We start from the raw sequence: 16503 nt of genomic DNA on the forward strand, positions 1-16503 counted from the left end.
GTTTTTGTTGGTTTGATGCCGCCAGAGCGATTGCCAGGGGATCGGAAAGACTTCTTTAAGGAGAGGAAGCCTCGATGGAGGGATTCGGCTTCAGGTCATTATGGATCATCTCGCGATATTTCTCGCTGGGGAGGATCCAACGAGTTTCGCAGGCCTCCTGGTGAGTTATTTATTTTATCATTTTTTGACATTCTTGTTGGTTGTAACTTGCCCTAGCTCAGTTCAGCTTTTTCATTGGCTGCTGCCAGTGATTTTGATTTAAAAGCCTCAAATCATGGGGTTGTCTGCATTTTTTTAAGTTTTGGAGCAAATTAATCAGCTTTCGTAGTTTGTTGATGATTACTATCTAAGCTTTTCAAATCTGGTTTTTATCGGACTTTCTGTAGATATGGTATTCAGTTGCTCCTTAATTATTGTTTTTACTAATAACAAGTGGTACTAATTTTTCTTCTTTAGGCTGTTCTTCTTCTTCTTCTTCTTCTTCTTTGGCTTCTTCTTCTTCTTCTTTTTTTTGTTGGTTGTCTGATCTGATATGGGGTCATTTGGTTCATTTCTTTATATGATTATCCTGTAGATCTGGGATTTCTGTGCTCTGATAATTTTTATTTTTCCTATATAGATATAGGTGTACATGTATACTGTTTCTTCTATGGATACTTGGTTTAATACATTACTTTGTTACAAAAATAAGCTGATTTAACATAAATGTATAAGTCATCTCATAAGATTTTTGTAAAATGATACTTGTCTTTTTCTTTTTTTTTTGGTTTGTTTTCGTGAAGTTGTCAATTATGAAAAAAATTGTCAACTTACCAATTTCTTCACATAAAAAACACATAATATTTTTTAATAATGTTATAAATATTATAGTTAAAATCTATGATTTTAATTAATATTTAAGATAGTTGCGGAAAATATGATAATTACCTACTTTACGGGAAAAAGTATCATTTTACAAAAATTTAATGAGATGAATTGTAAAATTTTGTTAAATCACCTTATTTTCTGTAATTTTATTTTGTTTTAAACCAAATAATCTGCTTATATATACATATATATAGTGATTTTTACCCTTGTTTTTGCTGAGAATATATGCTTGTGTTAATTGTATATAATTTCCCTTTTTGTTTAAATATTATTTGCAGGTTATGTTAAGCTGGGTGGATGGCACCCGTTTGCTGAAGAATCTGGCCATGGGTATGCACCTTTTCGGTCCAGTGACAGGATACTGGAAGAAAAGAATTTCCGTCCATCAGTTTCACGAGGAGATAATAAATATGGAAGGAATGGTAGGGACAATAGGGGATCTTTTAGCCAGAGGGATTGGAGAACTCATTCGTGGGAATTGAACAATGGGTCTCCAAACGCGCCTGGGAGGCTGCATGATGCAAGTACTGTTCAGAGGTCACTTGATGATACAGTAAGTTACCCCTCCTCACATCATCATTCTGAATTTATGAACACGTGGGAGCAGCTTCACTCAAAAGATCATCATGATAATGGTAAGATGGTTGTTGTCAATGGGATGGGCACAGGCCAAAGAGGTGATAGAGAGAACTCACTGGATTGGAAACCTCTTAATAAGTGGACCCGCTCTGGAAGCTTGTCTTCTAGGGGATCTGGTTTCAGCCATTCAAGTAGCTCAAAGAGCCTCGGAGGTGCAGATTCCTGTGAAGGAAAGGCTGAGTTGCAGCTTAAGAATGCATCTTTAGTCCAGTCTCCTTCTGGGGATGCTGCTGCATGTGTTACTTCGGCACCATCTGAAGAGATGGCTGCTAGGAAGAAACCGCGCCTTAATTGGGGTGAGGGACTGGCAAAGTATGAGAAGAAGAAAGTTGAAGGCCCTGAGGTGAATTTAAGCAAAGATGGAGTTGTTATTTCTTCTAGTAATATAGAACCGATCCAGTCGCAAAGTTCAAATTTGGTTGAAAAGAGCCCCCAAGTCATGGGATTATCTGATTGTGCATCGCCCACAACTCCTTCCTCTGTTGCCTGTTCCTCTCCAGGTAATCACTATGCTCTCTTATAATCTTGACCTGTCATTTTCAATTAATTATGTTTTTTAAGTTGTTCAAACTTTGGGAAATTTAATCATTTCAACTTGAATTACATGTTGTCATCTGTTGAATTAACATTATATTTTTAACAACTGCATGGGGTATTTCTGAATATCTCCGTGGTTACTTTTACCAATAGTTGTAGCTATGTTACAGAAATCGTGGATAAACCAACCTACCTTAAAAGTTTATTTGTGCTTCCATAAAATAAGTATAGCTTTTTGATCATTATCCAATCCTCGAGACTTGAGTGTTGGTATTTCACCTAGTACTGAAATTAATTTGGCAATGTTTTTACCAAATCTACTAAAAAATCAAGATGCAAAAGAGACTGATGGCACATAATAGGCAATGCAACCTACTTTAGTAAATCAAAATCATGTTGCACAGCCAACTTTAGCATCAGAAAACCTAAAAGGGATATTTGCAGTGGACAAAAACATTGGTTTCAGTGCAACTAAGGACCATTACATGACAGCATTTGACCATAAAAGGTAAAAGATCAATAATAACAGATGACTGAAATCACTAAACCCTTTTTATGATTTGAGCGCTGTGCTCTTTTTCCCTGTTTTGCTATCTTTATCTTCTTTGCTAATTTTTTTATTAAAGTGCAATTCGTGGTATCCAATTCTGCTTACCACCTGCTTTTGAAATAAACTGTTTTATTATGAGAAATTATTTGGCCAATACCAAAAATATTGAACTAGCATGTGGGCTCAGGGGGAGAAAGCTTGCATTTTTTTTGGAAGCTACCTGTGTTTGGATACTGCCGTGTCAATTAATATTCTGCTTTTGTTCTCTTCCATTTTCCATGTCCTCTTCTCTTGAGAGGATTCTAAGTTGTTGGCTGTTTGTTGCAGGTGTAGAGGAGAAAACATCTGGCAAGGGAATAAGTCCTGATAATTTATGTGGTTCACCCAGCATTGGGTCCCAGAGCCATATTGAAGGTTTGTCTTTTAATTTAGAGGTGCTGGATGCTACTTCAGTAGCTAACTTGGGTGCTTTGCTTGTTGAACTGCTTCATTCTGATGATTCTAGTTCAGTGGACTCGAGTTTCATAAGGTCTACTGCAATGAATAAGTTGCTTGTATTGAAGGGTGGCATATCGAAGGCATTGGAGGTGACTGAATCTGAAATAGACTTGCTTGAAAATGAACTTAAGTCGCTTAAATTTGAATCTGGAAGCAGATATCCTTGTCTAGCAGCATCCAGTTCTTTCCCTTTAGTTGATGAGGTAAAACTTTGCAGTGAACAGGGGGCTGCTGCTAACATCCCTAGACCTTCTCCATTGCAAGTTTCGTTTTGTGGGGCTGGGGATGTGGAAAAGATTCCTATTTGTAATGGTGTCTTGGAAGTTGTTCATGGTGGTAGTAAGGATGATGACGTTGATAGTCCTGGAACTGCCACATCGAAATTTGTTGAATCAGTGTCTATGGTGAAGGCAGTTTCTTCATTTGATTTGGTGAAACAGGATGCGCGTTCCGCTGATGGGGGTGTAATTCAGACAGCAACCTTGTTGAAATCCGTTTTGCCTTGTCCCAGTGAGCAAGTGAATGCACCTACCTGCATGGATGTTAACTTGCTTACAGAGAGCAAAGAAGGTGCATCTTTTCCAAGTGATGCCAGTTGTGCTGAAGATAATTTATTTAATCTAATATTGGCTGCCAATAAAGAATCCGCAAGCACAGCATCTGAAGTATTCAGTAATTTATCACCTAGGGATGAATGTAAGATTGAATTTTCAGAAGTTGCCAATGCTGCTTTAAGGCAGAATGATGCATTAGTTAAAGAAAAAATTGCTATGAGGAAGCGGTTTTTGAAATTTAAGGAGAGAGTTATAACCCTTAAGTTGAAAGCCTTTCAGCACCTGTGGAAGGAAGATATGCGCCTGCTTTATATAAGGAAATACCGTGCAAAATCTCAGAAGAAATATGAATTGAACTTGCGAATAACACATAGTGGGTATCAAAAAAATCGTTCTTCAATTCGATCTCGAGTCTCTTCACTTGGTAAGCATTCCCAACGCAATTCTCTTTTTAGATGGCAATGGTGTTTGTTGGTTATGATTACCGTTAGATGTTGGATAATATTGAATTTGCTTCATCATGCGATAAATATTGGGATATACTATAGGTTTCTGGTATCCATGATTGGTTTTTTTCCACTTTGTCTTTGTTTCAGTTAATTGGATCTATTTGTTGCATTTTGATTTTTGAGCTATTAGTTTTTTTATTATGATTATTATTTTGATTAGACACTTTGGTATTGTAAATTTTTGACGTGCAAATTTGTGCCTGAACAGTAGTTAATTGGAAAGGAATATTTATTTCCGATGTAATGTATAGGATATGTTAAGTTCTTGTTAGTTTATCTTCTTATTTCAATGCATTTTGTTGTTGTTGGGGTTTGTGAACCTGATTTTTCAAGTTATCAGTGCCTATACAGCTTTCTGTTTGATCAGTGAGTGTCAGAATATGATTACACATTTTATTTTACTCTTGGGATATACCCTATGCAAGGAGGCCTTTGTGATGTATGTGGTAGCCTGTTTTATTATTGTTGTACAAATGGGTAGGAAGATTGTACATTTGAAAACTCATTCGCACCATTGACTTTCCTTTTGTCTTAAATTTGATCCCTGTGAAGAGTTTGTTAGCTAGGGGAAATTTAGTATATTAGGGGGTTATTTAAATCGGGCCATTTGACCCAAATTTCTGGATTTCGTGGTTATTTGGCGGAATCTGAATGCATGACAACAATGTGGAGCTTGTTGAGGGTAGCAAAATGAATGTTGGATGGTTTTGGCTAATGCACAATACTTGTTTAATATTTTTAATTTATTTCATAGAAGTATAGTTTCAGCAGCTCCCTATACTGCTTCTATTTCTAGATGGCATATGATGACTTGTTTGTTTGGTTTGTAAATTTATTTTATAGAAAAATAGTTTCAGCATTTCGCTATACTGCTTCCATTTCTAGTTGGCATATGATTTAGTAGTTTGCATGAGGATTTGACAATCTGCCTTCTTCATTGGTACCTAATGTTCTGCAGAGGATTTTGTATGTTGGAAACTGAAATCTCTGTCCAAATTTTTTGTTTCAAATGTTCTGAAAAATGGCCTTGGATGCGTTGTGGTATTTCCACTATTTTAGAAATCATGGTTAACATCTAGTAATGTAGTTACGAACTTTAACTGCATATGCTAGGGTTGACCTAATCTCGCTGCACATCAGTGGAGTTGAATGCTGAACGCATATATGACAACAATTGTTACCAAGATTTGCCACGTGAAATAAAAAATACATTGCCATTGTATTTGATCCATGAGCTACTCATGAGGCAACATATAATTTGGAAACTGCCTTCCTCCTAGGGTACTGCATATTTTGGGAGTTGCCTTCATATTCATAGGCTACTATGGACTTTTCTTCAAGTTCTGATGAGGGGTGAGATTTTGATTCCTAAACCATTGGGAAAGTTCAGATGGCATAATTCGGGTTTTCTTGCATTTTGTTATGGCATTTACTTATGAATTTTCTTTCTCATTAATAGCTTGTGTGTCGAGGTGGATGTGCTTCATTTTCCCTTTCATCAACTCTGGAATTGGCCGAGATTTTCAGTGGTGGTGGTGTTGACAGAAATTATTTATTGACAAAGGGTTTTAATTTAGTAGTGTCATGCAATGTTTTAATAGAGGTTTGGAAGGGTGTTGCATTTTTTTTTTCAAAGTTTGATGCTACCTCTCATGCCCTAAAAATGTTACTCAAGGCAATGTTAAGTGAATGTGACATTGCCAGATTTGATGGCTTTTAGAACCGGTGATGGTAATTTCTAATGGTGGAGCCAGTTGGCAACTTCTGTTACCTCCCTTTTATTGTTGTGTATGGTGAAAATTGATTCTGGCTATCTTAATTGGCTTTTTAAAGCCAGAAAGCCTTCCTTCTTAGCTTCTTGTTATTGGATTTTATCGTAGATAGTGACTTGTGCTGCTAGTTCATATTTGGTGATATTGATTTTATGGTAGATAAATCTTTGAAATGGAACTTCTGATGACCTTCATGTTAGTTTTGCTATCAATATATAATATTTTCTTTTTCAATTTTTTGAATTTGTTTTTGCAGTTGGAAATCTTCGTCTGGTCCCTACCACAGAGATGCTCAACTTCACCAGCAACCTGCTATCAGTTTCTCAATTGAAGCTTTGCAGGAATGCTTTGAAAATGCCAGCTTTAATTTTGGACAAAAAAGAGAGGATTGGCTCACGGTTTATCTCCAGTAATGGATTAGTTGAAGATCCATGTGCCATTGAGAAGGAAAGAGCTATGATCAATCCCTGGAGCTCAGAGGAGAGAGAAACTTTCATTGATAAGTTAGCCACCTATGGGAAGGATTTCCGGAAAATTGCTTCTTTTCTTGATCACAAGACAACTGCAGATTGTGTGGAATTCTACTACAAAAACCACAAATCTGATTGTTTTGAGAAAACCAAAAAGAGTAAGCAATCAAAGTCCTCTGCCAACTATCTAGTGGCATCTGGTAAGAATTGGAGCCGCGAAATGAATGCTGCCTCACTTGATATTCTGGGCGCAGCTACAGTAATAGCAGCTGATGTTGACAATGGTATGGGAAATCAACAGACGCATTCTGGTAGATTTTATTTGGGAGGCTACTGTAATTCAAAACCATCACATGGTGGTGATGGGAATGTAGACCGATCAAGCAATGTTGACATTCTTCAGAATGAAAGAGAGACTGTTGCTGCAGACGTTTTAGCAGGCATTTGTGGTTCAATGTCCTCGGAGGCAATGAGTTCCTGCATCACTACTTCTGTTGATCCTGCGGAGGGCTGCCGGGAGTGGAAGTCACAAAAGGTGGATTTTGTCAAGAAACGGTCTTTGATGGCTGATGTTACACAGAATGTTGATGAAGAGACTTGTTCAGATGAGAGTTGTGGGGAAATGGATCCTGCTGTTTGGACAGATGAGGAGAAGTCCATCTTTATACGTGCTGTGTCTTCCTATGGAAAGGATTTTGCTATGATCTCACGGTGTGTAAGGACCAGGTCTAGGGACCAGTGTAAGGCATTCTTTAGCAAGGCTCGGAAGTGCCTTAGTTTGGACTCTATACATCCTGGACCTGGAAACCTAGGAACACCATTGAGTGATGATGCAAATGGCGGTGGCGGTGGAAGTGACACAGAAGATGGTGGAGCTCTCGAGTCTGGCTCGGTTATCTGCAGTGATAAGTTGGGCTCCAAGATGGATGATAGCTTACCATTGCCTGTCATGGATTCAAAGCTTGAGGAATCTGATGTTGTGGAGAGGAAAAATTTGACTACTGGCTTAAATAGATCAAAGGACAGCAATGTTACCAGACAATTAGGTGAGAATGACTCGAGGAACGAAAAAACATTTGTTTCTGATGCTTGCCAGATGGACTGCCAGCCTGTGCAAACTTTTGACATTGAAAACAATGGCTTTGTCCGCCAATCTGAGTTAATGCAGGCCCAGGAAATTTCAAATGAGTCCGTCAGTTCAGAAGCTGGAATAGGGAAACCAATCGAAGACAATTCTGTTGGAGATACAGTGGACCCTGGCCCATCCAATCCCGTTGCTGCTGTTGATGTTAAAGCTATAGTGGAGGTTTCTACTAATGCAAATTTAAATCATTTGGGGGCAGAAGAAATTCTGTTGCTTGAAAATAATTTGAACCACCAAAGTGGCTTGCTGCAAGATTCAAATGCTTCTAGAGATGTGTCCCACCAGCCTTTGGATATGGGTTCCTGTTCGAACTTCAGTCTATCTATGGAAAACACGCATCACGCGTCCATGGAATTCAAGTCTGTGGAGAAGTCCCCTATTGTTTCATTGCTGCAGGAAAATAAACCTGCTACTGCTAATTCTGTGTTACAAGACTCTGCTGCCATACAATTCAGAAAACTTTCATCACAACTTGATATCCAGGAGGAAAGAGATGAGCAGGGTAAAAAATTGGCCAGTGGGGATAATCATTTACAAAATTTGTCGGGGCAATGTTTGGTGAGTAGTAATGAGTCTACCCAGATTCTTAGGGGTTATCCACTTCAAATTCCAACAAAGAGAGAGACGAATGGGGATATTTCTTGCAGACCTCTGCCTGAAGTTCAAAGCCTTTCAACGTCAGAAAGGAATGCTGGCAATCAGTTTGTAGGTCAAGATTGCTATCTTCAAAAGTGTAACGTTTCACAAGATCAGTACTCAGTGCCTAAGATTCCACTTCTTTCCCATCACACTGAACAAGGCAATGATCATTCAACAGACCAGTCAAGGAGTTTGTCAGAAATGGAAAAGCCATGCAGGAATGGGGATGTTAAACTGTTTGGCCAAATACTCACTAATCCCTCGTCTTCACAGAAGCAGAATCCTAGCATTAATGAGAACGTGGAACAGGGGACACATTGTCCTAAGCCAGGTAGCAAGTCATCAACTTTGAAATTCACTGGCCATCAAACAACAGATGGGAGCTCTTCTGTCTTGAAGTTTGATATTAATAATTATCGTGGCCTTGAGAATGTTCCCGTGAAGAGTTATGGCTTCTGGGATGGGAACAAGATACAGACTGGGTTTTCATCTTTACCCGAGTACTTTTTGGCAAAGTATCCTGCAGCATTTGGCAATTATCATGTGTCCTCATCGAAAATGGAGCAGCAGGCTTTGCAGGCTGTGAAGTGTAATGATCATAATTTGAACAGTGTCTCAGTTTTACCTCCGAGGGAAATAAGTGGTAGCAATGGAGTTGTGGATTATCATATATACAGGAGTCACGACAGTAGTACTGTGCAGCCGTATTCTGTAGATATGAAACAGCGGCAGGATATATTCTCTGAGATGCCAAGAAGAAATGGGTTTGATTCAATCTCAAGTTTACAGGAGCAGGGAAGGGGAATGGTAGGAATGAATGTTGTAGGAAGAGGGGGAGTTCTTGTTGGCGGACCATGCACGGGTGTTTCAGATCCAGTAGCCGCCCTAAAAATGCACTACTCTAAAACTGAACAGTATGGTGGGCAAAATGGAAGCATTATCAGAGAGGAGGAATCTTGGAGAAGTAAGGGAGATATAGGCAGGTAGGAGTAGTGGTGAGAGGGCCTGTTGAAGAGGTCCTCAGCGGCAAATTATCTTTTTTTGCCGTGCCCTGTATAATAGTTTTTGTATTGTTCAATTGAATGATAGGGCAGTGGACGGTTCTCAAGTCCGTCTTTTTGGTAAAAATATAATTTAGGTGCAATGTAATATTGAAGCTGCTTTGTATTTGTTGTATTTGATGGGAATACAGAAATAATCTCTGAAAGTTGAGAGGGGCTTTGTCACTGTCCCTCTGTCATTCGATCGCCTATCTATTCCATTCTGACGATTAACCCTTCATACACAGTTAGTAGGATAATTTATATCAATATATTTTAATCTTATGCTTAAAATGCTAAAGGCAAAATATTCTTTTTCTTCTTCTTATCTATTGGAATGTGGTTTTCACTTTTCAACAGCTATCTCGCGCTTCTGTGGCTGTGGTTTTCTTTCAATTATTGATTTTTTCTGTGGATTTGTCTTTATCTACGGAGGTCAATTGATGGTTTGTCTTTTCTGCTCGTGTTTGTAGAATATGCGGAATAAAATTTAATAACCTATATAAAATAAGCAACACCAATAAGAAAATCAGCATGTGTAGTTGAAAGCAAATATAAAATTTAAGGGTGCATTTGCAGAAAACTATGTTGCATGTTTCATACCAGAACAAAGAAATTCTGGATGTTGGAGCATCTTACTGTAGTCGTAAAGGAATGGTTATGCAAGATTGTAAATTTGTTGAAAAAAGTCCAAGCCTACCTCATTTGTAGTTGGGTGCAAGAGGATCAATTGATGTGCATGCAAGTAATAGCCACATTCTCCAGGAACAGGTTTTGTAGTCTCTGATACCCTCTACAAAAAGTTAATAACAAACAAGCAAAATACATTCTGATGTTCTTTTCACGCTACTTCAATAACCAATTGCAAGGAAATAAACCTTTTAAACCGAAAATGATTAGCAATCAACAAGAAATGTGTATTCAAGTCTTATAAGTTGATGTAAAATACTCTAGACTATATTTCACATAATTCAAAGCACTTGGGTTGGCCACAACCAACAACATAATGAGGATCTCAAATGAACTAAGCTTTCTTTCCAACTAGATCAGTTGCATAAATAATTTTCCTTCATTCACCTATCTGACCATATTGTCTGTAAGACAAGAAAAAACAAATTGAAATTTGCAACAGAAGATGTTGCAAACGGTAAATGAAAAGTTTGATGACAATTTTTGTAATACAAAGGCTCATGCAAGTGTTTTTAGCCAAATCAAACAACTTGTTCTGTTAATATAGTTGTAGTTGGTACAGTACCCTAGATTACCTTGGCTCTCACAAGTTGATGCAGCAGAAATCTCAACTAGAATAATAGACAAAATGGTAGTTCTTGCTGTTAATGGCTTCAAGTAATTTTACCACATCCCTACAGAATACATAATTTAATTGTTCAAACTCATAGCGCTATAAAATAATCACGACTTGGTTTACCTAGAGAAGGATGCTCGATAAAAGAAATATGAATACGTGCTTGGTGTGGCCTTCCTGACTCAATTTCAACCTGTTTAACAAGAGAGGATTTGTTCTGTCTCACATATTTCAGATAAAGACATGGATACCTGGGCCAATGTGCAGTTTCCCTGCATCTACCTCTCAAGTACTTCAACTTTCATCAATGCTGGCGCACCTTGTATAACAAAAAATAGGACTCTTCCAATTGGTTGCTCGGTGATAACCTATCATGCAGATATGGATTATAACATGTAAAAAAATTTGCAAAGAACAACTTAATAAGTGACAAAACAGTAGATGCAGATGTTTCTTCAAATTAGCTAACTAATGTCGAACAGTTTTAATTTTAGTCAGCTACTTTTGAGTAAAAGACGAAACAACGGCTAGTTTTCTTTGAAAAAATCTATCTGTTGGTCACCTTTTTGAATCCTAACAGCTACATTTCAGAAGTTCCTATACAAGGCTTCATTTACTACCTTTTCACCTAATAAAAGCACTTCAACTCTTAGTGATCAATTGAGATCATTTATAAGCCTTTGTTCTTGAAATTCATGTTTTTTGTTTTGGTTCTTATATTGGCAAACATTCTCTCTCATCTTAATAGCTCTTTATGGTTGTATTCTTGAGTGATTGAAAGTGATCTTACAAAAAACTATATAAGGTTATCAAGCATCCTTGAAGCTTGACAGAGAGTTTGAGTGTGGAGAAGCACTTGTAAAGGTTGCAAGAACCCTTGGAAGTTCGTGGGATTGTAAAAAGCTTGTTTCTTGCCCCTTGAAATGAGACATATAGTGAAGAGCAACTCTCAAAGGGATTCTTTGAGGGGTGAATGTAGGCTAGTGAGAGCCGAATCACTGTAAATCATAGTGTTTGATCTTCTTCTCCTTATTAAATCATAGTGTTTGATCTTCTTCTCCTTATACAAGGCTTCATTTACTACCTTTTCACCTAATAAAAGCACTTCAACTCTTAGTGATCAATTGAGATCATTTATAAGCCTTTGTCCTTGAAATTCATGTTTTTTGTTTTGGTTCTTATATTGGCAAACATTCTCTCTCATCTTAATAGCTCTTTATGGTTGTATTCTTGAGTGATTGAAAGTGATCTTACAAAAAACTATATAAGGTTATCAAGCATCCTTGAAGCTTGACAGAGAGTTTGAGTGTGGAGAAGCACTTGCAAAGGTTGCAAGAACCCTTGGAAGTTCGTGGGATTGTAAAAAGCTTGTTTCTTGCCCCTTGAAACGAGACATATAGTGAAGAGCAACTCTCAAAGGGATTCTTTGAGGGGTGAATGTAGGCTAGTGAGAGCCGAATCACTGTAAATCATAGTGTTTGATCTTCTTCTCCTTATTATCTTTATTTCCAGCACTTTAATTTGTTATTTGTAATATATATATATATGTGTGTGTGTGTGTGTGTGTGTGTGTGTGTGTGTGTGTGTGTGTGCGCTAGGTATTTTGCTTGTATATTTACTCGAATGTTAGGAAGTGTTACATGCTTGTTGAGTAGCAAAATTTAGCTAACTTATAGTTCTTTGAAGTGTTTTGATTAAAACTCTGTTGTACTTTCTGCAGCACTTTTGTGCCACTTATTCACACACATTAGAGTGCCTAATCTAGCTTCAATTTTTCAGAGTGCTTAGAGCAAGAGTAGAAAAATTGATAATTGTCCAATTCACCTCCCTCTGGGACATACTTTCTGGGACAACAAATTGGTATCAGAGCTTAACTCTCTAGCTTTGTGTTTAAATACCTTAGAGGGTTCCTATGGCTAGGTTTTGCAAATGGAAATGCATACATATCCGTTTAGCTGAAGGCTATTCCATTACAAGACCTCCATTGTTCAATGGAACTAACTATTCCTTTTGGAAAGTTAGAATTTAAACATTATTCAATCTATTGATATAAATGCTTGGTTGAATATCTTGAATGGTCCATTTATACCTTCTAAGAAAGTAGGAGATGCACAAGTTATTGAACTTGAAAGTGAATATACTACATATACTTAACTCAACTCAACTCAACTAAGCCTTTATCCCAAAAATTTGAGGTCGACTATATGGATTCGCTTTCTCCATTCTAAAAGTGAATATACTACATATGATTGGAAGAAAGTGCAAATGAATGCCAAAGCTATAAATATTTTGTATTGTGGTTTAGATGCTACTGAATATTATTGTATTTCAGGTTGCACTTCAGATAAGGAAATTTGGGAAAAGCTACAAGTGATGTACGGAGGTACCAATCAGGTCAAGAAATCAAAAGCCAACTTACTTGTTCGTGACTATGAGCGTTTCGAGAAAAATCCTGATGAATCAATAGCTGAAATGAGGACAAGGTTCACAAACCTTATCAATATCCTCAATGTATGTGGAAAGACATTTATGGAAGAGGAGTTTGTCAAGAAGATTTTGAGGTCTTTGCCAAAAACTTGGAAAACAAAAGTCACAGTTCTTTTAGATTCAAAGAATTTCCAATCTTACACATATGATGAGCTTATTGGGTCTCTCATTGCATATGAGATGACGTTTGAAAAGAATAATGCAATTGAGGATAACAAAAAGAAGAAAGTACTTGCCTTCAAAACTGACAAAGTAAAAGAGAAGAAGAAATCCATTGTGCCCAAGGACAAATCAAGTGATGAATGTTCAAGTAGTAGAGGCAACAATGAGGACATGGAAATGCTACCAAGAAATCTCAAAAAGATTTTTAAGAAAGAGAGCAGAAAATACAAAAAGAAATACAAAAAGTGCAAAGAAAAGTATTATATGGATGCAAGTAGTGACTCTACATCAAGTGATGCTGTTTCCAACACCAAGGAAGTTGCAAATTTATGTTTAATGGCTGTGGAAGATGTTGAAAATTCAAAGAAAGAAAAAAGTCTTCAGCAGGTAAGTGAATCCGAACCGATTTCTTTTGAGGAATTAGAAGATGCTTTTGCTTTAGCTTACAAAGAATATAGATGGTACAAGAAAAGGTATTCTAACTTAAAAAGGCAACTGAATATCTAAGGTCTGAAAATATTAGTTTGAGTTTGTTTCTCAAGAAAATACATTTTGTAAAAGCCAAATGATTTTGTTTGAGGTGCTAAAAAATGAACTGAAACACTCTAAGGATGTTTGTAATGAACTTCTTGAGAAAAACAAGATTTTAGAGGCAAAAGTCAGCTAGGATAGTGCCTCCAACTGAGAATGAATTTTGAGATTTTTATGTCATTTAACTTTCTGCTATTAGTTGTTTAGTGTAGCACTAGTTATCTCATTCCTTTTTGTTTCTTCATTGAACAAAAACTTCATTTAATGTAATTTTCCCCACGTCTCTCTCATATTTGACCTTTGTCCCTCCTCCTGTCCTTCCAAATAATAGACTTGAATCAAGAAAATTATACATAGGAGAGTTAAAATTGATTCACAACAAATATTTCTAACCCTTGCCATTGAAAATTTCTGAAAAAGTGAAGCAAAGACTGGAACTTAAACTAGGGATCCACTATCAAATTTCAATATGGTTTGAAAGAAAGTTGCTCAATCTCTCTGCTCAATTATTAAACACCAGAAAACGAGGTTAATTTGAGACCAGAGGAGTAATAGGCATCACTGCAATCAATAGCTTCAAAGGAAAAAATGAAAAGGTTCTCATATCAGATGAATTTTTACATAATTTAGAAATAAGCAGAGGAGAAAGCAGGATGGAATTCTCTACTAACCCAATGCCTCTAATACAAGAGGTGCCATCAGCAAAATATGCTGCTAGGTGAGTCCTGGCAAGCTTTGACTTTGCACACAGTAATATTCCTAGAATCCACTTGACAACTGATCAAATCATTGGAAATTTAGAAGAAGATATGGTTTTTTCCTAATCAACACTATTGATGCAATATAAAGACCAAAAGAACTGGTGAGACAACTCTCAGGTAAAAGAAGCACAAAATGTCTGGCATGTTATGCAAGGAAGAGAATACAAACCATCAGCATAAAAATGAAACTGCAGAAATCTCTGATTACCAAAATAAATATGGTTGTCATATCATTCCATTATATAAAAAATCTAAACAGTGTACAGGTGCACTAAACTTTCTGTATTGGGAGTTTGAGGGAGGAGTAGACATGGCATCGCAGGAAGGCAAAAACATGGCAGGAAACCATCACATTCAGGTAATAGTGGATCAGCCTTGCTGTCAAAACTAAGATCAAACTGACAGTTACGTCGGGACTTCTGTCCTGAATTAAACTATGGAATTATCAAACACAACTAACAAATAATAGGATCTATATTTATTTCTTAGTTCTCGGAATTTATTATTTATTTCAGTAAATATTAGTTGTGCAAACTGGCCTTCAAGAGTATGCTTCCTTCTGATCACTGGATTAATTAAAAAAAATTTTCAGTTGTGTCATGTATATGAGGTTATGAACCATTGAGAACGCAGCTAACAGTTAACAAAAGCAAACAGTCATTGTCATATTGTTCAGCAATACCTCAGCTAACCAGATGTGCCCCTTCCTATGCGATGAACAGAAACGAGATGTGATTCTTGGCTCAGTAAGAAAGAGATTTGTTTCTTTGCCCAGAGATTTGTTCCTTAGCTAACCAGTGGAATTCTGTTGAAACAGTTTGCTGTTGGAAAAACCCTCCAGGCAAAACTTGCAGACCAGAAGGCTTATTAAAAGCAATCCGATTTTTAACATAATTTCATGTCAATCAAATGAAATAAATGACTTTTCACATCCTAAATGCAAGGATACTCCAATATCAAAGGTTTTATTGGTTTGCTGGAGGGTCAGGATAAAGATTAAAAGCTGTTGATTCCTAATTCCTATACTACACCCAATGCAACATTTTAGCTTAGTTGAAATCAACTCTTCATAGAATATAATGTAAGATTCGTGGCATGGGTAGCAGTGTATGCAAATGTATCTTTTTCTTAAGCCTTCATGTTCATACCCGCTTACTGAGATTTTTCAGTGCAGAATTATTTATTAAAATGGTGGTTCTGCAAACATATTCAGCATAACAATTGAGTTGCAGTTCAAAAAAGGGGATTTTTTTTTTGTCATAAATGCATACCAATTCAGCAATCGGAAGTTCAAAAAATCAATAACCAAAAAAAAAAAAAAAATGCTGTATCAATCATACATGAGCCTAAATGCATATATTTACCACTATAACACATTTACCATAACAGCATCCTCATATAAAACTTGTTGCGCGTAAGGTGAATCAAGCTCTCTGCAAGGAAGCCTGTGGTAGACAAGTTCTGAACCAGCCCAAAGCAATACAAAATTATAATATCGATAAAAGAAATTGCACACCTTATATTTCAACTAAATCAATGCATTAGCTACAAATAGTTCTTCATTATTGAGTTGGGTATCAACAAAACTTGAGGACTATTTTGGGTTCTTTAACAACTGTACCATCAATTATTTTCTGCAAAACCAACAAAAAAATGAACACATAAAAGTTCTGAGAATTAACCAAGATTTCAGATGCAGTCTCAAGAAATAGAATCGAACTTGTTCATTGAGGATTCGCTTCAACCAGTTGCTAAATTATAGTATAGAAAGATCTCTTCTTTGAATTTTTGAGTAGAATGAATCTTAATGAGGAGTAATGGGTTTGGCTTACCATTGTAACGGAGCTGAATTCTTGTACTTGCCAGAGTAGAATTTCAATCAGTGTTAATTCTGCAAGCATCAAAGCTAATAAAAGAAACTAACTAACGGCTAAAAGAATATTGAAAAAGCAAACTTTAATTGAAACAGAATTGACATCAAATGAAGGGCAGAGGCAGTGAAAGAGGAAGACAAGAATCGGAGGAAGAAACGACATC

At 36.8% G+C, this 16503-nt stretch overlaps 1 protein-coding gene and 1 pseudogene across 1 annotated transcript; one reads left to right on the forward strand and one right to left on the reverse strand.

Annotated features, from left to right (window-relative positions):
* On the forward strand, positions 1-9386 carry LOC131172523 (uncharacterized). Its single transcript, XM_058133444.1, has 4 exons — positions 1-160; positions 1146-2006; positions 2921-4069; positions 6183-9386. Exons 1-4 carry the CDS (start codon positions 16-18, stop codon positions 9164-9166), a joined length of 5139 nt encoding a protein of 1712 aa, XP_057989427.1. The 5' UTR covers positions 1-15; the 3' UTR covers positions 9167-9386.
* Positions 9387-13983: 4597 nt separating this feature from the next.
* On the reverse strand, positions 13984-16339 carry LOC131172524 (RNA pseudouridine synthase 5-like; annotated as a pseudogene).
* Between the last annotated feature and the right edge of the window lie 164 nt (positions 16340-16503).

Source organism: Hevea brasiliensis, chromosome 14 (genome assembly GCF_030052815.1).
Source record: "Hevea brasiliensis isolate MT/VB/25A 57/8 chromosome 14, ASM3005281v1, whole genome shotgun sequence".
Taxonomy (NCBI): domain Eukaryota; kingdom Viridiplantae; phylum Streptophyta; class Magnoliopsida; order Malpighiales; family Euphorbiaceae; genus Hevea; species Hevea brasiliensis.